At 45.6% G+C, this 26,813-nt stretch overlaps 1 protein-coding gene across 6 annotated transcripts in view; it reads left to right on the forward strand.

Annotated features, from left to right (window-relative positions):
* Positions 1 to 1,166: 1,166 nt before the first annotated feature.
* Positions 1,167 to 26,813, forward strand: part of FGFR3 (fibroblast growth factor receptor 3) — a 49,037-nt gene continuing 23,390 nt past the window's right edge. For 2 of the 6 annotated variants that reach the window (XM_052682176.1, XM_052682181.1), the window contains exons 1-4: positions 1,168 to 1,872; positions 16,648 to 16,911; positions 21,468 to 21,521; positions 26,466 to 26,635. In XM_052682176.1, the coding sequence (XP_052538136.1) occupies positions 1,701 to 1,872; positions 16,648 to 16,911; positions 21,468 to 21,521; positions 26,466 to 26,635 (660 nt within the window). In that variant the 5' untranslated portion in view covers positions 1,168 to 1,700. Of the gene's footprint in view, positions 1,873 to 16,647; positions 16,912 to 21,467; positions 21,522 to 26,465; positions 26,636 to 26,813 lie in introns of all 6 variants that reach the window. The other 4 variants (XM_052682180.1, XM_052682177.1, XM_052682182.1 and 1 more) reach the window with 4 other exon arrangements.

Below are 26,813 nucleotides of genomic sequence, written 5' to 3' on the forward strand. Positions count from 1 at the left end.
CTGCAGACTGCTTTTCCCTCCATTGTTTTCCTTTAAACCCGCTGGTGTCAGCGGTGAGGGTCTGTCTGACATGGAGCATTTCCTCTCTGCTCTCACACAATGCGGTGGTATTGAGATGTCAGACCCCCACGCCTGATGAAGGTGTCAGGACAGAACCTGGGAGCTCTGAGCCATCCCCAGCTCCGTGCACATCTTTGGGACCCAAACAGCCTGGAGTATAGCTGTTACACTCAGTCTTCGGTGCATTTGGGCCCCCGATGCCAAGTGTTCCCAGCTCTGATACTTGCATCTATTTTTGGTGAGCGTGCTGCTGCATCAGGGGATTACAGCAGTGCTGTGATTTCTCCTAGAGCAGTGCTGTGATTTCTCCCTGCGTGGAGGCAATGAGCGGTGTGCATTGCTCAGGTGGGGTGGTTGTGGTGGTGCGGGAGATGCCCACAAAACCACCCTCCGTGAGAGCTGTTCACACACCGGTGACACTGGATCAGATTTTGCCACAGCGCAGAGCCCCAAGTAAGCTGTGATTCCTCCTGTCGGTAACAAACTCCGGGTCCCCGGTGAGTGAAGGAGTGCCGGCAGCTTCACTTTGGGGTACAATGAGCGAGCTCCCTTTCACCACGCTGCGCCCTCCCGGGTCGCCCCGACCAACAGATCCCTTTCCAGCTCTGCCCTTCCGCCTCCCTTCAGAAAGCACACCCTGCAGTTACAGGGTCACAAAACAAAACCAACGTGCGGACGTGTGTCCCGGCACAGAACCGCCACGGGACCCGCAGCCAACCCAGGACCGTTCGCTTCGCTTCACCCCCAGATAAAAAGCGTGCGTGCTCCCTCCCCACTCCCACCTCCCCCCTCGGGCCCCCGCTGGGGCCGGGCGCGGAGCGGAGCGGGCGGCGGGCGCGGCCCCCCGCGGCGGCAGCGGGGCGGGGCGGGGCGGCGGGGCGGGCGGCTCGGCCCGGCGGGCGGGGACAGCGCGGCCGCCCCGCTCCGCTCCGGAGCCGCCGCGGGCAGACGCAGGAGCGCCGCGGCGGCGGGAGGGAGGCGGCGGCTCCTCCATGCGCGGTGCGCGGGCGGCCGCGGAGCTTGCGCAGGTAGGGAGGGCCCCGCCGCGCTCAGAGCCTCCCCGGGCGCTTCTTGGATCTCCTACTTTTTAATCGCTTTTTTTTTTTTTTTTTCCATTTTATTACTATTTTTTCTCTTACTACTGTTTTTCTTCTGTTACTGTTTTTTCTATTACTAGTTTTCTTGTATTACTTTTTAAGTGCTATTTCCCCCTTTTGACACTTATTTTCTCTCTTTATCACTTATTTTCCCCATTGATCACTTATTTTCCTCTTTTATCGCTTATTTTCTCGTTTTTAATCACAATTTTCCCTTCATATTCTCATTTCTCACTTCTACCCCCATTACCCTCTTTTATCCCCTTCTATTCCCATTCTCCCTTTTCTCACTTGTTTTCCCTTTTTTCTAATCCCCATTATCCTCTTTAACCCCCATTTCCCTTTTTCATCTCTGTTTCCCCTTTTATCCCCATCTTACCCCCATTCCCTTTTCTATCCCCATTTCACCTTTCCCCCTCCCTCATCCCACCACTCCAACCCCGGGAGGACCGTGCGGAGCTCCTCCCGCATTCAGCTCTCTCCCTCTCCCGGCAGCCCAGCAGCGGAGCGGAGCGCTGAGCGGCGGCAGCATGCGGCTGGGGGATGTCTGAGGCGGGCGGCGGTGCGGCGGCGGCGGCCTCGCTGCCCCGGAGCCGCGCCGGAGGGATGCGGGCTGCCTGGGGCTCCGTCTGGTGCCTGTGCCTAGCGGCGGCCGTCGGAGCGCTGCCGGCGGCGCGGCGGCGCGGAGCAGAGCGAAGCGGCGGGCAGGCGGCAGGTAAGGAGGGCAGCGTACGCGGGGCGGATGGGAACGGCCGGAGCGGGAGTTATGAATGAAAGCGGCGGGATCGTGCGTGGTGGTGGTGGTGCTCTGGAGGGAAAATGGATTTTGAACAGTTGTTGAAAAGGCTCTCTCGGCGCTGAGTGCCCTTTGGGGATCTGTGCCTCCGGTTCTTCGCGGTGCTTGGGGCGGCGGGGGCTTCTTACGCACCAGCAGTCGCAACTCATTGAGTTAGGGACGAGGCGTTGGGGAAGGAGCCGCTAAACACCTCCTCTCGAGGAAAAGCCGTACAAAAGCTGTTTTAAGGAAAAAAAGCTCTTCGGGTGGGTTTGCAACTTCTCGCTGATCCGCCTCAGCTGCTCCCTGAGCCCCTGTTTGTTTTTCGAAGCCCCTTCGCAGCCCCCCGGCTCCAGGGTTGCATGTACCCGGCAGAAAGTTTCCATTGTTCACCATTGGGTTTCTGAGCCCCCGTTGCCAAAAAAGTGACAGGGGAATAAATGGGCTTCGCGGAGGCCGGGGGTGGGGGCATTACTTTCATACTCCTTTTGGTTAAAGCCATAAATCATGCCGGGGGTTGGTTTTGTTTTCGAGAAAGTCCTAATAAAACCCCAGATTCTTAGTGTAACTCGTTTGGCTCATTTTTCACAGCCAGAAGAATTGATTTATGGGTCAAACACGGCAGCGAGCGCGTTGAGGTGGGTGTCTGGGTGGAAGTGAAGGGGCAGGGAGCGTGTGGCAGTCTCTGTGCTGTCATTTGGGGGACAGTTTGGAGGGGTTAACCTGGAGGGATATCACTGCTTTGGGATTTCCAGTGAAAATCATAGGACTTTAGATTCACTTGAGTTGGAAATCGTCGGGATAAGGCTCTCTCGCTGCTGTCGATGACCATATGTGTGTCAGTATCAACCTGACAGTGGCCATGTGGGTGTCACTGTCAACTCCAGGGAGTGGGATAAGACTGAGCATTCTGGGCTCCGTTCCCCATGGGCTACTCAGTGATATCCCTAGGGGTGACACTGGCCACGTGCGTGGAGATGTGGGAAGCCTGGCATTGCCCAGCCCACAGCATCTCTTGGAGGGAAAAAGGTTGTGCAAAAGAAACTGTAAAGAACATAAACCCTCCTAGCCGGGTAAAAACACATTTTGCTTTTCAGCCTTTGAATGGAATGGTAAAAAGCAAATTCTTTCTCCTGATCAAATGGGCCATGGGGTGTTGGCTCATTACTGAGGGCTGTTGTTCGCCGGGCTTTGCATTTACAGTCTAAGGCCTTATTTTCCATAAAGGGGCTTGGAAGGATTTTTCCCCAGTGATCTAATTCTCCACACGGGGCTGTGAAGGCTGTAACAGCTACTGCTTTGTGCCTGTCCCCAGCTCCATAAAACACACATTGAGGGGAGGCGTTCTGGAGGTATGTGTGTGTTTGCTAATACGGACGCGCGCTGCTGGCAGAGGTGGAGGGGTGCAGGTTTTAACATCTCCGCGGGGAGGTGTTGGGCTGCTGGCAGGAAGGAGGCAGATGGCGGGGCTGTTGCTGAATAGAAGCTCAACTCAAAACACCAGGGGCCTCATCTGGGCTGAGTTTCTCCCCTCTCCCTTTCTCGAGGCTGCCGCAGGAAGAACAATGTCAAAATTTCCTCCCCCCCCCCCCGTTGTGTTTTTTCTCTTTTTTTTATGAATGAAAGCGGAGAGGCGAGGCAGGAGTGAATGTGTGTGTCATTCAGGGGCTATGGCAGAGATGATTAGGGAGGTCAGTGAACTCCTTTGCAGCCCTGAGCATGCGGTCACTCTATTCAGCAGTCACAGAATAGACATCCCTGTAAAAAAGCCCGTCCAATTTGCATTAGTATTCAGATAAAGATATTACTGGGTACGATTTGTGCATGTCAAGTGACGCTGCTTGCTCTGAGAGCAGGGCTGACCAACGGCAGCGTTTTGCTTTGCAAAACTTGTGATATCCATCCCATCTACCAGAAATGTACATAGAAAAAAGGGGAATTTCTGGGATTTCTGGTACTGGTGCTACAGAGCCATGTGTGTGTGTTAAATTCTGAAGTTTGTGCGGAAAGCTGAGCTCTTTTAGGAGCCAGGACTGATGGTCCCTTAGCTGTGGTCACGTTGTCACAGAGCAGAATGTGTGAATTCAGGTTCCAGTCCAGCAGAGGCACACAGGGGCTCTGGTGACTTCCCCACTTGGAAATGACTGGGGATGCACTTGCTGGGGCTGATAGGTTTTGTGCAGCCGATGGCAGAGGTTCAGGCCGCTCTGCTGAGCTTTGTATACCCAGATGTTCCAAAGTTCACCCTAAATTGCCCTTGTGCTGAGTGTGTGCCACACAGCACCGGAGCGGTTCCCTTCAGGAAAGTGTTCTGAAACTCTATAAAGGGCCCATTGTAAATGGGTAGTGCTCCTGATCTTGTGCCCGAGACCTGAAATCCTTCGGATTCAGTGCTATGAGTGATACAGTGCTGAGGTAAAAAGTTGATCCATTTGTTCTTTAAGAATAGCTGCAGAAGAAGGTAATGAAGTCCTTTATGTTGAGTCTAGCATATTTTATTGAGGGATTAAATTAGAGGACAAAGGAAAAGGTGATGAAATATGGCTTTTCTTGGTTGTCTCTTACCTAGCAAATAGAGAACCAGAGAGCCTATGGCAGTGCAGGGACTGACTCGTTACAGCACCTGACAGCAGCTGTATAGCACCGCGTATTGACAGAGGTCACTCCAATTAAATCTGAGGGTTTTTTTCCCTTTTAATTAAGACTTTATGAACAGCACTGGATAGGGAACATGATGAAAGTGAATCTGAAGATTGTGTCGCAAAAGTGCTGATCTGCTAATTAAATCCTGCAATTAAACTAAGCCACTTTGACCAGCACGTTCACTTTTATGAATCCCCTGAACACATCGGCACTGTTGGGAAGGGATACTGATCATGAATGCTACAAATTTACAGTAGCTCTATAAAGGATAGAGTGAGTTTGGTGACTTTTTCCCAGCTAGGCTAAACCCGGGCATCAATGAAACCCACTCGATTTTTATTTCCTTTCCCTGTCTGAGAGGACTTCCCTTTTTCTCAGTGTGCTGCACGCTCGTAACTTTCCCTGTGCCCTGCCAGCCGGTTGGTCTGGCTCTGCATACCGTTTTGTTGGCTTTTTGAAGCAGCCTGCTGACTCAGCACCCGCCAGAGGAGAAGTCCCAAAGCACCCCCTGAGCAAACAGCTAGCTAAACCACGACTGAAGCCTCATATGAGGTCTTTCATTGCCTTTTTCTCCTGGGCCTCCTCCATAGCTTATCGGCTTGCTGTTGGCCACTCTTGGGGCCGTTTATCTGTGTGATCTGGTACTTTTTCTCTGAATTGGAGCCGCCAGCCCTGATGCCCCCTTCCTGATAGCTCACAGTTCAGGTTGCCGGGTGGCAGAGATAGGATGTAGAGACCTGGATGAGTGGAGAAAGGCTTTTTATTCCTGCCGTGACAGCACTGTGATCCCAATGTGTGATGTTCTTTCCCCCTAAGTATCAGCTCCTTGGCTCAAATGACCAGGAAGTTTCCATAATATCAAAAGCAAACAAAAACTGTGCGATAACAGTGGAGTAAAACCTTTGGTAAACTTGGTAGTTAAAATGTGAAAGGTAATGAGACGTAAACCTGCCCTGTATCACCCTGATAAGGGGGAGTTGCAGTGCCCAGGTGGACAGGGAGGTTAGATCTTATTTTTTTTCTGCTGTGACACTCAGGTTACACAATTTAGCAAAGCTTTTTTCTTTCTTTCTTTTTTAAGAATCACAGTGCAGCAAAGCGAGAAAACACTTCTCCAGTAACTGCTTCAGTTTCAGATGTATTCATCTAAAAAAGGTGCGGTATTTGTAGCAGAGGGGGAGTCAGCTTTGGTGAGCTGGCATTGCTTTCCCAAAGCCACAGAAGGGGGGAAGATAAAGACTTGATAGAATAAAAAGGTTCTATTAAAACTTGGAAGCGCCTCGGAGTTTCTTTATCACGCAGAACCGTATGCAAAACAATTACCATGTGCTTACACGTTCAGCATCTGTGAGAGTTTGGGGCTGTGCCATCTCCGCAGGTTGCGAGGGGTTAAACGTGTTAATGACTCAGAAGCAGAGGCTTCCAAGGCTGTGGGTGAGGGAAGGACGAAGGCTGCGGCTGCTCTCTGTGGCTACAAATCTTTGTGCGCTGCCCCGCAATGAGTGCCTGCACCCGGTCCTAAGAGTTGTGTAATGCATTCTAGCACATTGCAGTGTTTTTATTTTTATTGCTTTTGGGGGGAGCATTTTCCTTGGGAAAAGCCAGGGTCGCATCCATAGGGGCTGTCATTTGAGGGCAAGGAGATAGAGAAGATGTTTCTGGATCTATGTGCTGAGATCAACGCTTACTAAGTCCATGCTCTCCCCGTCCAAGGGCTGAAAATCTCTCTAGAATTGGAGTTTTGATTTTATTTGGATGCTTGATAGAGTTTATAAAGACCCTTCAGGGGCAGGTTTTTCAGAAGTTCTGTTGTCTGCTGCTGCCTGTCATCCTTTAAAAGTTATACCAAGGTCCTCATCTCGTGCCTATTTAATCCCAAGCAGAAATTTCCAAGGGAGCAGGCTGAAGCCCTTCACAGATTGTGGTGGAAGCAACTGTTGAGCAGAAATAGAGATTGTTTGGAAAGTTTTCTAATGACCCAAGTGAGGAAACTCAAGTTTCAAGTGGGGATGTTCTTGGCTCTACCTGGTGGGGCTGTCTGCATTCCATCTCATCCCACCTTCACTGTGTACCAAGCGAGGCAAGCTTTTGTCACCAGGTCCATACTGGATGCCGTTGGATGGTATGACAGTGACCTGATGTCTGTAGGAGAGCAGGAGCTGGTGATATTTCTGGTAAAGCAGCGGTACTCAGAAGTAAACCCACTAAGAGCTCCCCTATTGCTCTATGCAGGCATGGGGAACCACTTTTTTCAGAGGATTATGGTTGTGTTGTTTTTTTTTTTTTCTCCTATTCCACCCCCTTTCGTGTGCAGAACTCAAGAGCAAGAAATTCCCTCCCAGCAAAATATCTCAGCAGCTTAGTAAGTAAGTGGTGATTGGATTTTTTTTTCCCCTGATTTTTTTAACTTCTCTGTATAGATCCTCAGGGCAAGAATTTTACTGCTCGCCAGTAGCAGGACCTGGGCAAGATGAGCATGCTGCTTCCCCGCTGTGTGCTTGGGCTATCGGAGCTAAAGATGAGGAGGGAAAGCAGTTGCAATGGGAAGATTAAGGAGTTTGGTGTGCGCTGACAACTCACATGTGCAACCCAAGATAAACCCTGCGTGAGCCTGTCTTTAATTAAAAGAATGATCGGAATTAAGCACAGCACCATCTCTGCTGATCTGTATCATGCGCATCCCTACAAATAAAGCATTTCTGGGGAGGGAGAAGAGGAAAATGCCAGATTCTAATCTTCCTTTGCTAGCCGATAGGTCCGCCTTTTGAAAGGGCATATTTCTCCCTGGCTTGGAGCACTCGGGCATGTTGACAGTAAACAACTGTCACTTGGCAGTTTATGAAAGAGGGGGAATGTTGAAGAAAACATGTCCAGTTTAAATAGTTATGTTAATGGGCTGAGGATTCGTGCAGGAGTGGGGCGGGTGGTAAATGGAGGTGCATAACTTTGCTGGTATTTACTGTGTAAGACACGAGCTGCAAATGAATACAGTTGGAACGGTAGGGAACGCTTGCAAAATCAAATAAAAAATGCATTCATTTTACAGCCAGCGTGTTACGCATGCTCCCACAGCTTTGCATGAAAGCATGTGGGTTTTTTTTGTTGTTTTTCCAGGGAAAACTCAGAAAGCCTCTTTATATGCAGCGTGTTGGGTTGGGCGCCTGGCAAATGGAACCGCAGGGCTGGGAGCCCAGAACTCCTTGGCCATCACCTTCCTTGCTCCTTGCAGCCTCCTTCTTCCTAAGGCTGAAGGAAGAGCGGGCTGTGAGGAAACTCAGCCTCCCACTTTGCAAACTGATAAATTACAGAAAGGAGGGAAAAAAAAAAAAAAAAAGTAAGAAACAGCAGATGGTGTCTTCTCTGCATCCCTTCCTGAAATTTTTTCCAAATCCATCACCCACCTCCTTCTTTGAGTGGAGTGAGTGATGATCGAGCATGAAACGTTCCTTCCTGGTCAGCCCAAAGGCATCAGTGTCAGCAGTGTAATGGGTGAGTGCTCAGTGTTGAGCACTCAAGATCTGTAATCAGGCATAAAAATAAGTTTCAGGCTTTCCACGCTGCTGATTTCACTGCCTTGGAAGCAAGGATGTCAGCCACTGTTGGAGTGTGCTGGTGTTGGCTTTTGGATACCCTGTAAACCCGTTTAACTGTTGTGGCCCTTCCCCCTAGCTTCTAGCCCTGCTAGGATACAGTATAAATACAGTAAATACCATAGAATTTAATTGTAGATACTATGTTACAGTTGCCATATGTTTCATTTAGTGTTGAATATCAGAGAGTAGCATCTTGCTCCTGGAACCTTCGCTTGCCATCATTTCTTCTGTGTGATCCCACACAGCATAAATGCTTTCTAGGATGTTCCAGGGGAGGTTCAGGTTGGAACCTGAACTCAGAAAGTGTGGTGAGGCATTGGAACAGGCTGCCCAGGGAGATGGTGGAGTCACCATCCGTGGAGGTGTTCGAGATGGAGATGTGGCAGAGAGACAGGGTGGGTTAGTGGGCATGGTGGGGATGGTTGACAGTTAGACTAGATGGTCTTAGAGGTCTTTTCCAATCTTAATGGTTCTATGATTCCACAAGTCTATGCATCTGCATGCTGTGTAAGGGAATGGCTTCAGTGGAATGTGTTAGTCCTGGCAAAAAGCACCTGAAAGCTTCTCAGGGCGCTTTCAAAACCTGTGTAAATGTTTGAAGTGAGATTTTCATCTCCTCTGCTCCCCTGCTCTCAGTGCATAGCAAATGAGGTGCGGACAAGTGATGCAGTCTTTGCTGGCTTCACCCATTGCGTACGCCTGCCTGATTTGGGGTGAGGAGAAGTAGCTGTAAGAGTAGCTCACAGCAGAGAGGAGGACATGGCTTTGAATTAGCCGCTGGTCCTCTGAAAGGGCTCAGAGTCCAGGTTTTGGATCACTGCCCACTCAGTGGCCTCACTGTTTATAGGTACATGTGTCTACATGGAGAAACAGATGAAAACATGAGGAGGTCCTCCAACTTTGTCTGTGAAAGTGTTGCCATACGGTGGTTCATCCACCAATTGCACCCATCCTGCCCAAGGAAGCCCACCTGGAGTTTACAATCTCTGCTTGGCTTTCAGACCAATCCAGGCTGCTGGCTTCACTTTTTATCTTCCACGATGTTGTCAGCAGAAGAGAAACAGCTGTTGGCTTTCTCCTTCTCCATGCCATTGCAATGCTCAACCCTGCTGCTGCAGTGGCATCTGTCTCTCAGGGAACATTGGACACTTCTTCACAGGGAGAAGGAGGTTTTAGACGTGTTTTTGTTAGGAAAGCATAAAGAAAAGCTGGAAAGGTCAGTCTGTGGGGGACAGGGATGGGATCGGAGAGCCTGAGGAAGGTCCCACAGACAGTCAAGACTGGCTGTGCCTCAGCATGGGACTCTGCAAAGCATGCATTTCCTTGTAGCATCATTAAAATAGCTGCATGTGGAGATGTCAAACCTGCTACTGGCATATCTGGAACCCAGCGTAGCTCAGTAAATAGAGGACAGTGATTTGGGAGCATTAAAACCGTTTGAAAGGAGTGGGAACCGAGACACGCATGACTTCCTTGAACTCTCCCTTAATTTATTATGTGCAGTCCAAAACCTGCTGTAATAGATATGGTTGCACGAGACCATTAAAAGTGCCGTTCTGCTGAACTCGATGCCCTGCTGTTGCTGCTGGAAATGATAAAAGGCCACGCTTGGGCAAGATGGTATGCAGCCCTGTGTCTGTGCCTATGCATGTATGCTGGTAAATCCTGCTAATTTAGGAATTGTTTTCCAAGTCTGTTTTCTATAAGTCCGTAGACTTAATACAAATAAAGAGCTGAGCAAGTTTCCTGTGAGAAGCACAGAACAAATGCTAGCATGGGATTTGAATGCAGAGAGGTGAAAACACAAATGTATACAGAAACAGCAAGTCAAACAAGCTGAAAAAATATAGTAAGGTTGATTTAACAGAGCAGTGAACTCCAAACCATCTACTCCCTTCAGCAGCCCTCTTTACAGAAGAGAAATAAAAGAATTTTTGATATCCACCATTTTTACCACCTCTGAAGTGTAAGAGTTGAGTTTAGGATGGGGACAAAGCATTGCAGTATTGATATGAGTTGTGCTTTCTAAATAATAAAATCTGGGTTTGTTGCTCAGTGGCCTCACTTCAGATTGAACTGGCTCAGACTTCATAACAGGAGATTAGCGTTGGGCTCCTGCAACTTTGGGTACCTGGCACCTCCATCCCGCTTGAGGCATTGAAATAACAGGCTTGGGTTTGAAAGATGCTGAGCCAGATCAGGATCTGCATTTCAAGCTCTTAAGCACTCTTAAAATCTGGTTATTCATTTTGATGCCTAGATATGGATTTCTGGGCTTAATCACCAACCTTTGCATTTCAGATGTTTGGCCTTTGTTTTCTTTGGTAAGTATGCAGACAGAGTGGCCCCCATTTTTTTTCCTTTTTTTTTTTTTTTTTTTCTTTTTTCCTTTTACACAGCTGAAAACAGCTGGCAGAGAAGACTGGAAGTTCTGTGTCTTATTACTCAGTAATAGGGATCTTTGAATTATGCCATTTTATGTAACTCAAGGGAAGCTTACAAAAAAGGGGAGCATTCACTTTTTCATGTAAACATGATCCGTAATATATCTAAACCTGACAATCAGTTGGGAAAAAAAAAGCCACCAAAACTACCCTAAACCTTTGCCCTCTCTTAATCCATGTACGGGAGGGTTTTTTTAGATGTGCTTTCCCCCCTCCTGAAATACAGGCAATTGATAGGCTCATAAACAAATACCAAACATAAAGTCCTAATCTCCATATAGAGGGGCCTGACCCCTTTTATGGAGAGAGAGGGTAGAGGGAGGAAGCAGGGCCAGGAGTTTGAGGTTTAATGCTTATTAAAGTTTTAGTGGGTGGGAAAATGCAATCAATAAATTTTGTTTAATGCCTCAAAACTGGTGTTGGTTTTCACTAGCTACGCTGGAGAGTAGTTTTCATTTTGAAACTAGGACGCTCGTAGTTGGAATGACAATTAATGTGGAGTGAATATGGTCCCAGTTGGAAGCCAGTTTTTGAATAGCATGAAAACTCCCCCCACCTCCCATCGCTGGCTCAGGAGTATGGTAGCTTCCGTTTTTAATTAGCGGGCCAGGCAAAATTTAGCTCATTGTGTTATTCTGCTCTTTTGGCCAAATGGCTAGCTTGGTTTCTCCATCTTGCTGACATGAGGATGTTCTTTTAATTTTTCTTTAGTTTTGGTGCAGGGAGGAAGGGGGGCTTCAGGATCCTTAGGATTAAAGTCATTGTTCTGGGGTATTTACAGCCAGCTGCCTGCATTAAATGAAGATTAGAGGAGCGCGCATTGGAAGTGGAATGGAAACACGGAGGAGCTGGGATTTGGTCACTGCATAGCTGTGAACCGAAGGGGAAAGGTTGGGGCAGGCTTTATGGCAAATTTTTTCTGCTTCCATGTGATCTCCAAGTGCACTTCAGGGACTCATTGAAGTGACCAGGTTGGAGTTGTAGCGGGGCTCCAATTCTTTGCATCCCTTAGAAAGTTATTCTGTGGTGAACCTCAACTGGTGGGCCTGGTGTCAATAAACAGAACAAACAGAACAAACTGGGCAAAAACTCATCTGCAGAAGCACTAAGAATGTGGTCAATGTTCAGGTAGAGTTCACCAAATTCTATAATTCATCCAGAAAGCTGAAGACTTTCTCCAAACTCAAGAGCTCCATCAGCAATACGTTTTTGAAGGGTTTAAGGAAGGCAATAAGGCTGGAGAGGAGGAGCCCAGGGGAAATAACTCAATGATTTTTTAACGAAACTTAAAAACATTCCCAAAGATTCAGTTTCTGTCCTTTCTTTGTGCCTTGTGGACCATTCATATGTGTAACATGTTGTTTTGGCTGCTGATTGCCTGCTGCATGTCACCTGTAAAACCCAGCTAGTTGGCCTCCTCTAACAGGGCAGTGTCACATGCTGATGCTTGCAGGGCGTGATTTTGCTCCATGGGGTTTTTGGTTATTTCAGCATGTTGCTGGAAACCTGTTCTGCTGCAGTGTAGCCTGGAGATGATTTGCTCTGGCCATTGGGAAGCCCCAGTCTGAGCCTTAGTTTTCATAGGCCTCCATTGGTTTGAGAACAAGGTTGTTGTGATTTCTTTAGTATGGTGATGAGCTTTTTGAAATTCCTCAGACACTAAGACTGAAAATGTAAAACCCCAGCCATTTTGTGATGGGATCCATCTATTGATACCAGGCCAGGACAGCCTTCAGCCAACAGTTTTGGTTGGCCTCCTTTCTCCCTTACAAGTTTGTCACTTCATCTAAAAGCAAAGGCTGAGTTGGCCATCACCCTTGAGTGAATGAGAGGCAGGCTCCAAGGGAATGGCCTATGGTCATGGTCTCTTATGCTCCTCCTAGAATTTGTGCAACAAGTGTCCCATCACTGTGCACTGCATAGGAAGTGGTCAGGATTGACCAGTTTGACCACCGTGGTTGGGTGAGGTGGGCTGGTGGAGGACATTTCGTATTAATTTTATTTCAGAAAAGAAGAAGAAAAAAAAAAAAAGCGTGCAGAACTGTAGGGATAGACAAGGGTTGTAATTGGTAATTTCTTTTTTGTTCGTTTTGCACTAGAAACTATTGAAAGTGTGGCCTAATTTTAAGAAAAATACCCATCCGAGTCTATTCCTTTAAGCCAGCAAACTCACAGCTAAAGGCTGTCCTTGGGACAGGAACCAAAGCTTTGTGTTCCTGGGGTTTTGCATTCCCATGTTTGTTGGATGTAGCCAGGAGACCCCTTTGATTTGTTCTCTTTTTTACTCCTTAGGGCTTTGCCAGAAGGAAATCCTCCTGGCTAAAGTGTTTTTGTAACTATTTTAGCTTTGTGACGATTTATTTCTCCTTCTGACTCTAGGCATCTGAATTGGGTGATTTGAGAAAACAGTCCATTAAAAGGAGGATACTGTAGAGTCTTGATGAATCCTGTTTTCTACTTGGCCGGTGGAACAGAAAGCTAATTGCCAGTAGTAAATCCATTCAAAGGAGGGCTGGAGGGAGGGAGAAAAGCTAATATTCCTCCTTGAATGCCATTTAATCTCTGAAACCTTTCATGCAGATGTAAATTAGGATTTGCACAACAGAGTCAACAGTTGCTCCGTAGATAAGGCAGATTTGCAACATCTGCTTTTCCATTTGAGAAGCCCTTCCAAAGTCGCTGTTGGGGATAGCCAAGCTAAACACTAGAGATTTTTTTTCTCCCATAATCTCTTGCTTTTGGGAAGAAAAAAAAAAAAGGATATGACTTGTGAAATAACCTTGAGAACTGGTCATGGTTGTGCATATTCTCTAGGAAAAAAGTTTGCTTTCCTGCTAGTGCGCATGCATACACATAAAAACAGTCCTGGGAGGCAATAGAACGCAGCACACTTCTTAAGGTCTTTGGAAGAAATATTGACTGGTAACAGTTGCATAGATACTGCAGTGGTAATACTGAATAAACAGTTTACCTGTCTATTATTAGGAAAACTATTTTAAGCTTTTCCAGGGGAACCCCCATCCCACACCAAAGCAAACAAACACAACAGGTGAAAGATAAATTGACCCTTTCAAATGACTGAGGCAAACTGTTTGTGGATATGGTTTCTTAAAGGCAATTTTCTAAATCACAGCTTAGGTTTTTAAGTGAAAGACCAAGTCAGTTTACTTCCAGAAGTATCCAAACTCTGGGGAGAAAAGAGAGATTGATTCCCATTTCTGGCAGTAGGATTGTAGAATCACAAGGTTGGAAAGGACCTACAAGATCATCTAATTCAACCATCCTCCCATTACTGTTCCTACCACAAGACAATAAACCATATCTCTTACCTTTTCATCCAGACACAGCACAGAAACCCTCAGCTCCCACTGTGAGGACACACAGGTAAAATGGCAAATACAGTTTGGACGGAGAAAAATACAAGCCATCAGAGAGCCTCTTGGTGCACGTCAGAGAAAACCCTCCCTGGGATTTCGAGGGGCACGTGAGGGATATTCTACTCAGAGAGCTGAGGGTGCTGAGCCTTGAGCCCTCCACCCTGGGCAGTGTGATCAGGGCCATCTACTTATGAAATGCATGATGAATTGCTATGCCCCAGCTTTGGGATGCTCCCTTGAGGAGGTGGAGCTGAAAGGAATGCTCCCGAACATTGGGATTTTTCAAAAAGTGGAGCTGTAAGAAGATATTTCAGTGGGAAGCTCACAAGTGAAGAGAAGAAACAAGGGAACAAAGTATCCTGGAGCTGAAGGTGACTGCACTGTGCAAGGTGGTATGGGGTCAATGAGCATCCTACAGGCTCTGTCATCCCTCGCTCATGCTTCTGGCATAGCACCTACAAACAGTCCCCAGCCATAGGGAGGGCATCAGCCAAAGTGCAGGAAGGTTTAAAGGGATTTGCTGCTATCCTACAGCGTGGATGGTTCTCTTAGGACCCAGGACTGATGCTTGGGTGATAGGTGTTGTAACCTCAGTCTCTGCTTTTGCATTTGTCATATTTGAAAGCTGGGTGAGGTATTACAATAATAATAGTAAATCTTCATTCTCTGTTAGACAAAATAGTGAAGCACATTCAACTTTGTGGAGGTCTCTGACTTGGGTTCTGTTTGTTTTTTAGCCATAGGTGTGTAAACTGAAATTTGAAATGCTGTTTAAAGAGCTGAAAAATGTCAGTACTGTTCTCGTTTTCAAGTAGCCACTCCTTGAAATCTCTGGATACTGTACTCAGGAGGAATGAAGTCAGTAGGACTGAATACAGTCAGTAGGACCAAGGTGTGCATGCAGTGGGCAACGAGATGTCTGCTGGGGGCCAGCTGAGCTGTCAAGGGGCAGAGATGTCAAAATGAGCAAGAGATGAGATTTCTTTCTTCAGAATAACTGCAAACCCTAATTGTTCTGAGTCAAAAGTGAATTTACTCTTCATTTTGGTATTCCTTTGTAATGTTTTATAAAACTGCATTAGTGCTTTGTCATTCACACACGTTCATTATCACTTTCAGAAAAAAAGTGACTTCCTTTTAAATGACTAAAAAGCCTCATTTGGTTTGTATTCATTCTGGGCTTGTTCCTGTTGGTAGGTTTAAGATGCAAAAGCCAAAACGCACAAGTTACCAAAGGTCAGGTAAAAGCGTGCATTTTGTATGGAGGAATGGTTCAGCTGCATGGGGTTTGTTTTCCAGTAGGTTAAATTAGGAACAGCTTCCATTAGAGTCAAGAAAGATCAGCACCCAGCACTGCATGCAAAGCTGCGTGAGGGACTTTTAATCTAAAGCCAAAGTTGGTGCCATTGAGAAAATACTTATAGTACAGAGAAGGAAGGCTTTATCCTGAAATCAGCAGCTGAAACAGAAAATGCTTCTTTACCTTATGCTGCAAGTTTCTTTTTCTCAACTGTATTTTCCCAAGGAGCTTCTTGATGGGAAGAGACAGTCCATGGGTGAGCACAGAACTGCAGCAGGAGCTGCTCTGAAAGGAGAGAGATGCTGATGCTCCTTCAGCTTCTGTTTTTACTAATAGCATATGCGTTCAGGGAAAATGTTTTCATTAAAAATAATAAAATAATAATAATAATAAAAGAAACCCTTGTCTATATGAATACCACAGCATTCTAGCCAAACCCAGAAATATTTGAGTTGGAGTTGCTGCCAGAGTATAAGGGAAAGGTGCTTTGTGACCCCAATGTGTGTGGGCTTTGCCTACTGTGGGATGATACCTCCCATGAAATACCACATTTTCAGGCCCTTGGAATTCATCATTTTCTCTATGTAAGACTACTGACTGAAGCATTTTTATATTTTTAAAGTTCCATGAGAATGAAAAGTTGCACGACAAGGGGAGAAAAGCAGTACGTTTTTCTTTAATTACCTCCTCCAATTCTTTGACTTAATAGCGGAACAACAACTTCAAGACAAATCATCATCAGAACACCATCCTCAGGTGTTCTGAATTGCTATAATCACATTGGTTTCACAGTAATATTCTAATCTATGCATATATGTAAGCAGCAAAATTAAGATCTCTATTCATATCTGATTATTATCAGAGGTAAAATTGGGCCACCTGAGTTTAGATCATGGGAATAGATTTGTTTTGCATTACTTATTTGTTAGTTATATAATCGTAGCACCAGAGAGTCTTTGCTAGGAATTAGCATCCCATAGTGTACAAAACCAAGAAGACTTGTGCCTGGCAGAGCATGACTTCTCAGAGCTGCTGTAAGCTGGAAGAAGCATGAGATGTGTAATGAGAAAATGTTGGCTTTGTACATCACTGTATGTGAGTCTGAAGACGGTCAAACCATCATGCCTCGTGTTCCTTTGTGGGAAGCCTTCTGAGCTCAGACTTTTCCTTTTGTTATTGCTCTACTGTAAAACAGAATTGTGCAGCCCATGACAGGATTCGCTGTCATCACTAGTGTGAGAGTCTTCTGAACACATGGAAGCATCTGTAGAGCAAATACAATATACTTTTAAAAATACTCTTTCATCCTCTGATACGTACTCTTATTTACTCATTTCCCTCTCTTTTTCCCTTTGCAGAATACTTGAGAAGTGAGACCGCCTTTCTGGAAGAGTTGGTGTTTGGAAGTGGAGATACCATTGAACTTTCCTGTAACACTCAAAGCTCTTCTGTGTCAGTTTTCTGGTTTAAAGATGGTATTGGGATTGCACCTTCCAACAGAACTCATATTGGACAAAAACTGTTGAAGATAATCAATGTGTCATATGATGATTCGGGGCTGTACAGTTGCAAGCCAAGGCATTCCAACGAGGTCCTGGGAAACTTTACAGTCAGAGTGACAGGTATGTGCAGAAATAGAGTAGATTTGCAGTTGGCTTTTTTGTGTGTGTGTGTATTTTGCCCTTTCACTTGTTCAGCATAGCTGGTGAGCTGCAGCTTTTTGTCCCTTCTTGGTAGGTCTGTACCTCCCCACCAAGCCCTGGCAGTAATCATTCTGACCAAACAAAACAACTATCAAAGAATGCATATGTGTTAGTACCAAGTGTTAAAAGCTCGATGTTGAGATTGAGAGAGACTTGGAAACGGTGCTGGTCAGATTAAGCTCCCGATCCCCCTTAACACTCAGATAGGCACAATGCTATGTGTGCCTTTGAAGTGTGAGTGAGTGAGCTGTGGCTCAGAGAGGTTAAATGACTTTTTTTTTACTTTGTGTGGCAAATCATTGGCAAAATTGCATGTTAAAGCTGGAGATCTTTAAAACTGTTTCCATATTCTAGAATGCTTGTGAAATAGCTTAGATTGGAAGGGACACTAAAGATCGTGGACCTCCTCCTTCCATCCCAGTTGTCACAAGTTACTAGTTTTTTCAGAAGTAGAGGAACTTACTGCTAGCCATGTGCCTCAGACAAGTGGTGCATTAGCAAAGCACTTGCTGTCATTTGCACGTCTGTATTTTCCATGATGAGGACAATAGGACAGAACAGCTACAAGCCTGTATCACTCTACTGTGCCAGAAAAATCCATTATTCCCAGATAACAAACAAATAATGCTAAGATCATCTTGATTTCAGCCTGCTGCATTGGTACAGTGCTCATAATTGTGAGCTTTCTTATCACATAGCTTCCAGGCCTGAATTTTCACAAGGATTAACCTTTTGTGGATCTAAGGTTCTGAAAACTTTCCTTCCCCCATAGGTTCCAAAACCTGAGTTCCTTCAAACATCACCAAGCTCTATTTGAAAAGGTTGTGACAAAGGGGGAATCAGCCTCTTTTACCCAGGTAGCTAGAGGTATGATGAGAGGGAATGGCTTCACGTTGTGCCAGGAGAGATTCACATTGGATATAAGGAAAATGTCTTCCCTGAAAGAGTGGTCAAGCACTGGGACAGGCTGCCCAGGGAGGTAGTGGAGTCACTGTCCTTGGTTCAAGAAAGGTGGAGATGTGGTTCTTAGGGACATGGTTAGTGGGCAGTATTGATGGTAGGTGGATGGTTGGACTAGATCATCTTAGAGGTCTTTTCCAATCTAATTCTATGAAAACTGAACACAGGGGTATCTGTGATAGCAAATCGTGTCTGTTCCATAAAGTTCTTTTTCCTACCAGAAGTGGGATTTGTGTGGGAGAATCAAACCATCGTAAGAATAAAAGCCTGTTTCAGCAACCCTTTGCCAACATCTGCTTTTCATTGAATGTTACTGGAGAGTGCTGTGAATGCTTCAAGGTCATATCAATTAAATGGTTGAAGAAGTATTTGGCCCTTGAAAGGCTTTCTTTAACTAGGTATGATTACTGGGACTACCCAAGGAACTGCAGGTTGTTAGAAATGTTACTCTCTCTTTTTTTTTAAGTGACATTAAAATGCTTTTGAGTTCAAGGGGCAGCAGGGAGGCAGAAGAGGGCAGCTGGTTCCACATTCAAGTGAAACAGCTGCCAGCCCCAAAAGTTTGTAAAGTGAGAAATTGTTTTTAATAGTGGAAGGGCTCATAATCCTCTGCTTTTTAAAAGTTTAAGCCCCTGTGTTTTTCCTCTTCACTAATAATAGCTAATAACAGCTTAAGAACAAGCGAGTAACCTGAACCTGCTTTCTGACAGCACTAGGAATCTTTGATTCTATTAGCTCGCTGTCATTACCATCGAAGTGCTGGCAATGTGGGAGTCTCTGTTTTAGCTGTCAGCAGCGCTCCTTTTGAGCTTTGAAGCCCTGCTGTATGTGGCAATAGTGGCGCCTCTCGTGCATGCAGATATTTCTTTGTAATTATTATTGATTGCTCTGTGTTCTGCTGCAGAGAGGAGATCATTATCTGAGATCTGTGGTTTGTGTTCCCACTTTGTGAAGGTAACTCCAGCGATGAGCTTGGATATCTGGTTAGGTGTTCATGTGGTTGTCTGATGTTCGAGATTGGAGGTGTTCTCTGTGTTAAAGTGGATCCAATCTGTGCTCCAAAGTGAACAAAAGCAGGCTGGGTTGACAAGGTGTAATGCTGAAAATGGCCAATAGGCACTTAAGTCCCTTTTTGTGAGCTGCTTGCAGATCCTGGCAGGGCAGTGGACTTACTGAACACACTCTGCAAACCCTTCTGGGTTTGTGATGGGGACAGCGCGTGGTGGTGAAGGGTGGGCTGCACAGAGCAGGTTTTGGCATTAGGAAGCAGCCTGTACCTGAGGAGATAGAAGCTGCTACTGCACAGTGAAAACTAGTCTGATAACTAACAGGTTTAATTTCTTCAGAATGCCTCCATTGACAGACATGGGCTTGATTGCTTTATGAGTTTACAAGATGAAATATACTGCTCTCTTAAAACATGAGCGCTTGGTGTGGATCACAAATAGGGGCTGCATGCCCAAACTGATCTCTTGTTGACAGAGGCTCTGTTTCTGCAGCCATTTCATACACTCCCTTGGGATCTAGGGTCCGACAGCAGCCCTGCAGTAAGCAAAAAAGATATTTCAAGGTACCCGAGACAAAATTCCTTCCTGCTCATAAATAGAGCCATTTCGGAATAGCATCCAGCAGTTCCTACAGATGCCAATACTGGTTGTCTTTTGGAAGGAAATACAGTTTTTGTAAATGATTAATAAATAGCTTATAGATTCTTAGTCACTTATTGAAGAAGGAGACTTTTAGTAATCTGAATAGAAGCATAGCTCTGAGCATGGGATATTTTGTGTTAAAACCCAGGCTGCAGCTTCCCTGAAAAGCTCTCATGTGAAGCACAAGTGGGGTCAAAATCAAGGAGAATGGAATTGAATTGTATTATTCTTACGAGTCCCTTCCAACTTGGGATATTCTATGATTCTGTGATTCTCTCCTTTGATCTTGTGGAAGCATTTTGAATTGATTTAAAGATTGATTCTGCTGTTTTGGTCCTCATTGGCTCATTTGAAACCAGAAGAAAACTTCAATGGCATGTTAATATAGAGGTAACCAAATTTCAGAGCACAGGGCTGAGAACGTACTCGTTCATCCAGTGTTGGTGGGTGTTTGGCAGGGCTTCTGCCTTCGCCAGGACTTGAATAAACCTGCTGTTTCAGCCGAAACGCCTCAACAGACACTTCACTCTCAGCAAGCCCCATGGCATTTCCCTGGTGCTGCTGCCAGCAGGACCTCAGCTGCGGTGTGCAGTTGGGTACGTGCTGCAGGGCTGGGGGCTGAGCCAAGGAGAAGGTGCAGCGCATGATGCGCAGCCGCGTGCTGATGGAGGGAGATGATTCCTGGCTTATTGCTCCTATATGCGGTGAATACATTTGGAAATACCCTCCAGATTCTGCAGAGATGTGATATTTATTATCAACTTTCTCCTCCTTCTGTTTTTTCTACCTCCGTGCATTTTTATCACCTGGAGAAGAGTGTCCAGTTCTCCAACCAAAATGCAGTGGGTCATAGAAGGAAGGAGCTCTGCCCGGGTCGGCCTGAATCGGTGCTTTGCTGTTCTGGCACATGTTAAACACTCATAAAGTTTCCTGTTTGCTGCTGTTTCATGCCAAGTGCTTTTACCTCTGTCTCAGAATATAAATGCTGTTGCGTTGTTAGCATTTTGCTTTTATTTAAAAAAGAAATTCCTGGAGATTATATAAAGTCAGAAGACACTAAATCTTCCAGACACTGAATTGTGCTAAATAGTGCAAACTGAATGAAACACTAAGCTGCTGTTTTATCACGGGATTCACATCTACGAACTGAAGCTTCATTGTGCGCAGCCTGGAGAAGGTGAGATGCTAGATCACATTCAGAGAATGAATACAGAAAGTTTTAGAGATACACTGATGGAAAATTCCCACCTGCTAACCTGGATTCAGTTACAGCCTCGAGGTTTATCTGTGGAAGGAACATAAACGAAAGGAGCTGGTTCATGGAGCAGCCATCAAAATGTCTGTCTAGAGAGAGGTTCAATTTCAAGGGGAAGTTTTAAAAGCTTTAGTTGAGTCGTTTAGCAAGGAGTTAACACAGGAGGATGTAGCAGCAATGTATTGAGTTAAAAGAGTACAGAATGAGTTGGAAATGCTGACCTGTCATTCTGAGACTTGGTGAAACAAAAAGTCTGTAAGAGTGAATGCTAGGGAAAAAAAGCGGGGGAGAGCTTGTTCTGAAGAAAGAAACCTTCTCTTTTGGAACTGCCTTTATATTTAGGAAGAGAGCTCTTTGCACATCGAAAAGTAGCTGGCACTGACCCCTGCTCTGTGGTGGCAGAGCACTGGCAAACTTGTGTCACTTTTCTCCTTTTGGAAAGCTCTTGGATGCTTACCCCAGAGTGTTAGAGCTGCAGGAAGGGGGACGTCACCCACATGTCATCCAAGTCCCTCCTTACTGGAGCCCACTGTGGCATCCACAGTCTCATCCAGCCTCATCTCCATGTGTTGTCCTTTTTCTGCTTCATGTCTTTCTCCTTCTTCTCCTAGATTCCCCTTCGTCAGGTGATGATGAAGATGATGATGATGAGTCAGAGGATACAGGTAATTTGTTTCTCCAGGATACAGAGTTTTTTTAAGCAGAGATATGGCTGCCGTGTGGCATGGTTCAGACATTTGCATCCACCCGTGTTGAAATGGATGTTCTCAGGACAGGAGCACAAACTCTTGGGTTCTGGCACCAGAAATTTAAAAATAACTGCCAGAGTGGTGTAGCTGCTCCAGTATCTTGTGGCTTGATTTTTTTGGTTACTTAATTCTGTTAATTTGTCTCAAGTTTGGGTTATCAGTTCTCCTTGCATGTAAATTCCAGAGTAACTCATTCTGTCATCATGTTTTTTTACTATGCTGAAGTTACACCTTGCAGTTACACATCACAAAACTCAGCCTGCTTTGTTTTTATCGGGTTTAACTCTGGTCCTAATGAGCATCTCAGCTGGAGGCAGAGGCAGCTTGGAGAATAAAATCGGCACTAGCCAAGCACCAAATTTACAGCTGCCATAAGCAGGAGCTGTAAGCAAACCCCCTCTGGATTTTCTTCAACTTCTATGAGGAAGGGAGCCCCAGAAGAGAGCCTCAGTGCTTCCACACTAAACCTCATTCAGTCGCAGAGCTTGTTTCTCTAAGTGCAGTATCATTAATCAGGATCATTACATGCTTCATAGGCGTTAGTGTTGTGCTTTATTATGCTTTTTATATTTCTGAAAAGCGAGCTGCCTGTGCTTATGTGTTTTTAATAAATAAATGTCTTGCATTTGAACTCCAAATCAGCTATGTACATTGGCAGAAGTTCAGCATGACTGGAAAATTTCTCCTGCCCACAGCATTTGACATGGAGGGCTCTTTAAAACAGGTCTCCCACTGTAATAAATTTGTGCCGCTGTGTCGTGCAGCGTGAGGACAGTAATTGTGAGGTACAGTGCCAGGCAGCCCATCAGCAGCAGTTAGTGGTTTTCTGATAGCCTTTAATTAGGGGGCTGGATGCTGTGAGTTGAAGAGCACCTTTGCAGAGGTGCTCAGTGCTCCTGATGCCAACTGAAGCCCATTGGAGTCATGGGAAGGGGCAGCTTTGCTCAGGGTTTGCTCCTCTGCAGACCAGCTTCTGATAAGCGCAGTACATCGCTCTGTGCTTTTTTAATGTGATCTGTAGTAAACTCTATCTCTTAGCAGCAGGTATCACAAAACACGAGCTGTTTTATGGTACAGAAAGACATGTTTTTTTTCACCAAGAGGGAAAACACGCATTTCACCACATGTATTTATAGCCTGTATTCTGGGTCTTCTTGACTTCAAGACAGTCTCTTTTTTTAGATCCAAAGGTATCCACTGGCTTTGCTTAAAGGACTCACTATAAAAAGTTAGATTCTCTTTTGCTTTAAAAACTGTTGATTAGCTTAACATACCAGAGAGGTGAAGCCTTGTGTTGTGAAGTGACACGAATGTGCTTTATGTTGCTTTGTTTAATGTCAGACCCTCCAGTTAACATTGACAGATCTTTTGAATCTGAGGAGCTGTGTGTTAGCCTCGGCATCACTGCCACCACTGGGACATCTCAGCAGGGACAGAGACTGCTAGGTCATCGCACACAGGGGGGCATGGCTGTTGCTAGTGCCACGTCCCAGAGTCCCATGTCCTTCATCTCTTGAGGCAAAAAGTACTCTCATGAAGTGTATGAGCTCTTGCCTGGCTATCAGACATCACCAGGGTCAGGAGTTAAAGGAGTGAGGGCAAAAAAATGCCTTTCATGCAAAAGCATGATATAACCAAGAGTTATTCCTATGCAGAGAGAGATAATGTGTCCAGGACTGACTTACTGTGTGTTGCCTATTTTGCACGTCACAGTAATAATATATCCTGTTCTCATGTAACACTGTGATTTTCTGGTTCCTGTTGTTTAAGAGTTTTTTACCCTTGTGTTTATAGAGAGGGGCTTGAAGAGCTGATACTGACATGAGTTTAAAGCCCGTCGTATTGATTTGGGAGATTACACCCAAGGTTGCTGAAATTCAAACTGTAATTAACCAAAGCCAGGGTGATGAGAGGAAATTCCACCTAAAGGAAATAAGTATTTGGTGTATCTTGGAGAGCATGGAGACAGCATCCCTTAGGGACAGACAGCCGAAGGGAGGAAAGAGGAAGCTCAGCAACTTCATATTGTCCCGTTTGTTGCAGCCTTGTCACAAACTGTGATCTGCTTTTGGAAAAAGAGGCTTCCCAGTACCTCTGTTCTTTACAGCTGTTTTTCCTGGCTCTGGAACAAAAAACCAAGCTCCATTTTCACACAGTGCTCTTCTGCCCCAGTGCTCCCTATCCCTCTGTATCTGTTTGTTTAGAGCCCCTGCTGTGTAGCCCCAGCACCTTCAAAGAGCCCCTATAATCTCCAATTAAATCTGGCTGTGTACTCAGAGGCGTCAGCTGGGGAAATTACACAATTAGGGTTGATTCTGTCTGCTGCAAAATTTTGTGGCTGCTACTAATTGCTAAATGAGCGCTTGGCTGTATTAATTATTCCAAGTACTCCTCTTGGTTTTTTAATTGGTCATTCCAGGTGGATGGGTGGCCAGTGTCTGACAAACAAAACGGACCGGCGGGCTTAGTGCTCGATGATGGGAAAGGGCTGGCAACAGTCTTTGCGGGTCCCTTTTTTCACACCTGCACACGCGGAATCATTGCTTGTCATTAATTCAGAGCAAGCAGCTCAAAAAAAAATTTTTTTTTCTGTCTTCCATTCTTTCTCATTCCCAAAGCTCTCTGGAACTTTGCAAGCTTTGTGTGAAAAGAAGAGTTAAAATTTTCACCCCCTTTAAAAAGCAGTGATGAAAGGACTCTTGGGGCACAGTAGACCAAGTGCTGATGTTTTGTTTGCTACTCCTGAGAGTAAGAACAAAGGCACTGTTCTGAATGCCTTGGCACTTCTTGCCAGTTGCAGCTTGACATGTGCTATGGTGTGATTGGTGTGTTAATCTGGGAGTGCTAAGCCCTGCAAGCCCCAAATCACATGGGAGAGGACCCAAATGGCAGAGATGCACTTGGGGAAGAACCCATGTCTGATGATCAGAGCTCACTTGGAGAAGATCCCAGGATACTTAGTAAAACAGCAAGCAGCAGGTTATAGAATCATAGCATTACGTGGAAGGAGCCCATAAGGATCATCGAGTCCGATGTGTGGAAGAGCTTGTAGGGCTACTGTTCTCTGCAGCAGTGCATGGGGATGTCTCCATCAGCACTTGGCCTCTCCCAGAACCCACTCTGTGTGTAAAGTCCCTGGGAAGTCAGGGTGCACTGCCAAAAGGAAGTGTTTCACTGAAAAATAGCAGGAAGAAGAACAGGGATGGGTCCGTCCCTGTGCCCACATTCCTTTGATGAGTGCAGGTGACTGATGGGAGTCATGACATGTAGTGTGAGGCAGTCTGAGGGCAAATGAAAGCCATTAATACTGAATTTTCACCCCTGGCAAGGCTGTGGCACTGCCAGGGTACCACTGTCCAGCAATCTGGCCTCAGCTCTCTGAAAGCAGGTAAGATACAGTAGCAATGCACCTGGATACCAAAGGGAAACCAGGCTACATAGAGTGAATCAGCAGGTGCTAGAATGGTGCATGTCAGAGCAGAGCCTGCCTGAAACATCCCAGGAGCTGAAGCTAAATGATGTTCTGAGAACCCTGATCTAGCTGTTGTTGTCCCTGTTCATTGCAGGGAAGTTGGCCTGGGTGACCTTTAAGGGTCCCTTCCAACTCAAACGATTTTGTGATCCAATGAGTGAAATCCACTGAGAGGCTCTGGTGTTGGTCAGGCCTGCTTCTTTTGGTCATGTTTGTCAAAGGCTTTCAAAATCCCTAATCCTTGTTCATTCCTGGAAATACAGAATGCAGTGATGTATGAGCAGTGTTTGTCATGCATTTTTTGTCTAGTTCCGGGCAAGGGGGCTTACTTGCAGTCAATACAGGATGGAGCCAAACACATCAGGGCATACTGCACTGCGGAGCTCCTGAGAAAATGAAGAGCTCAAGTGCATCTTGGAGCAGCTTAAAATGAGAGAGAAGACCTTGCATACCGTTGTAATGAAGGGGGTCTTCTCTGGTGGAGTTTCATTGCTGTTTTGCAAAGCAAACACCATGTGTACCCATCTCCCTTTGGCATTGGCTGAAGGTGCCTCACCATGGCAGGGGAACACAGCAAGCTGAGCTCTGCACTGCTTCCTTAAGCAGAAATGAAAGTTTGTTTTTAAAGCTTTCTCTTTCTTTCTTTCTTTCTGTCTTTCATTCCTGTGTAATAAGTTTGCTGCTGCTGCTGCCCTAATTTGGAGTTAATATGTAATGTTTGTAACAGTGCCAAGAAACATTGCTGTACTTTAGGCAGATTATAAAAGTATCTTATACTAACACTGGTATTTTAAAACTTATCCCTGTTCAAAGGTAACATGAATCTTTAAAACTAAAATCACTTGAACTTTCTGAACATAAACGTGATAAACCAGTTTGGCACTGGCTTCTTTCCCTTTCCTTCCCTTAAGGAGGCTGCACTATGTTTGTGCTCACCGAGAAGCAAAACTTTCCAAAGCACTCAGTTAGTTCTTTTTCTCTGCATTCTCACTCTCTCTTTTTACAGTTCCAACATCTTTCTGCTGTTCTTGTTTCTTGGCTACTATTGTCCCAGTGGTACATCTGTATCTTTTTACCGAGGCCAGATCCTCACTCTGATAGCTCTCTCCCTGTTGATTTAAAAGCAGGTATTCTACATTTATACCAGCATTACCAAGACAAGAACCTGGTCATGAACCTTTCATCACAAACCTAAAATGCAAACACTCTGTCTACGTATATAAGAGTCATTTAGCTGGAAAGCATTTCTGTGTCATTTATCTTAACTGCAGCAGGTAGCAATTTAACTGTCACTCTGCACATGCCAAAGCCTCTCAAATGCATCTGCTCAGCAGCTGATATCCTCTACTGCATAAATAGGCTTTTTCATCTTGTCTTCTTTTCCTCAGGTGTCCCCTTCTGGACCAGACCAGATAAGATGGAGAAAAAGCTGCTGGCAGTTCCTGCTGCCAACACTGTTCGTTTCCGATGTCCAGCAGGTGGAAATCCAACTCCCACCATCTACTGGCTGAAGAATGGCAAAGAGTTCAAGGGGGAGCACAGGATCGGGGGCATCAAGGTAAGGCCTCAGTTTGGGTCTATTGCAGAGGTTTTCTACAAACTGTAGGAGATGGTGTTTTGCTGTGACGAACATGGGTACATGGAAGAGCATGATGACAGCTGTGCTGGAAAAGAAGTGTTTCTGGCGGGCCTTGCAACTGCTCAACATGGAAATGTTAGTTAAGGTTGCTGTCCAT

This window comes from Tympanuchus pallidicinctus, unplaced genomic scaffold (assembly GCF_026119805.1).
Source record: "Tympanuchus pallidicinctus isolate F22 unplaced genomic scaffold, pur_lepc_1.0 scaffold2, whole genome shotgun sequence".
NCBI lineage: Eukaryota > Metazoa > Chordata > Aves > Galliformes > Phasianidae > Tympanuchus > Tympanuchus pallidicinctus.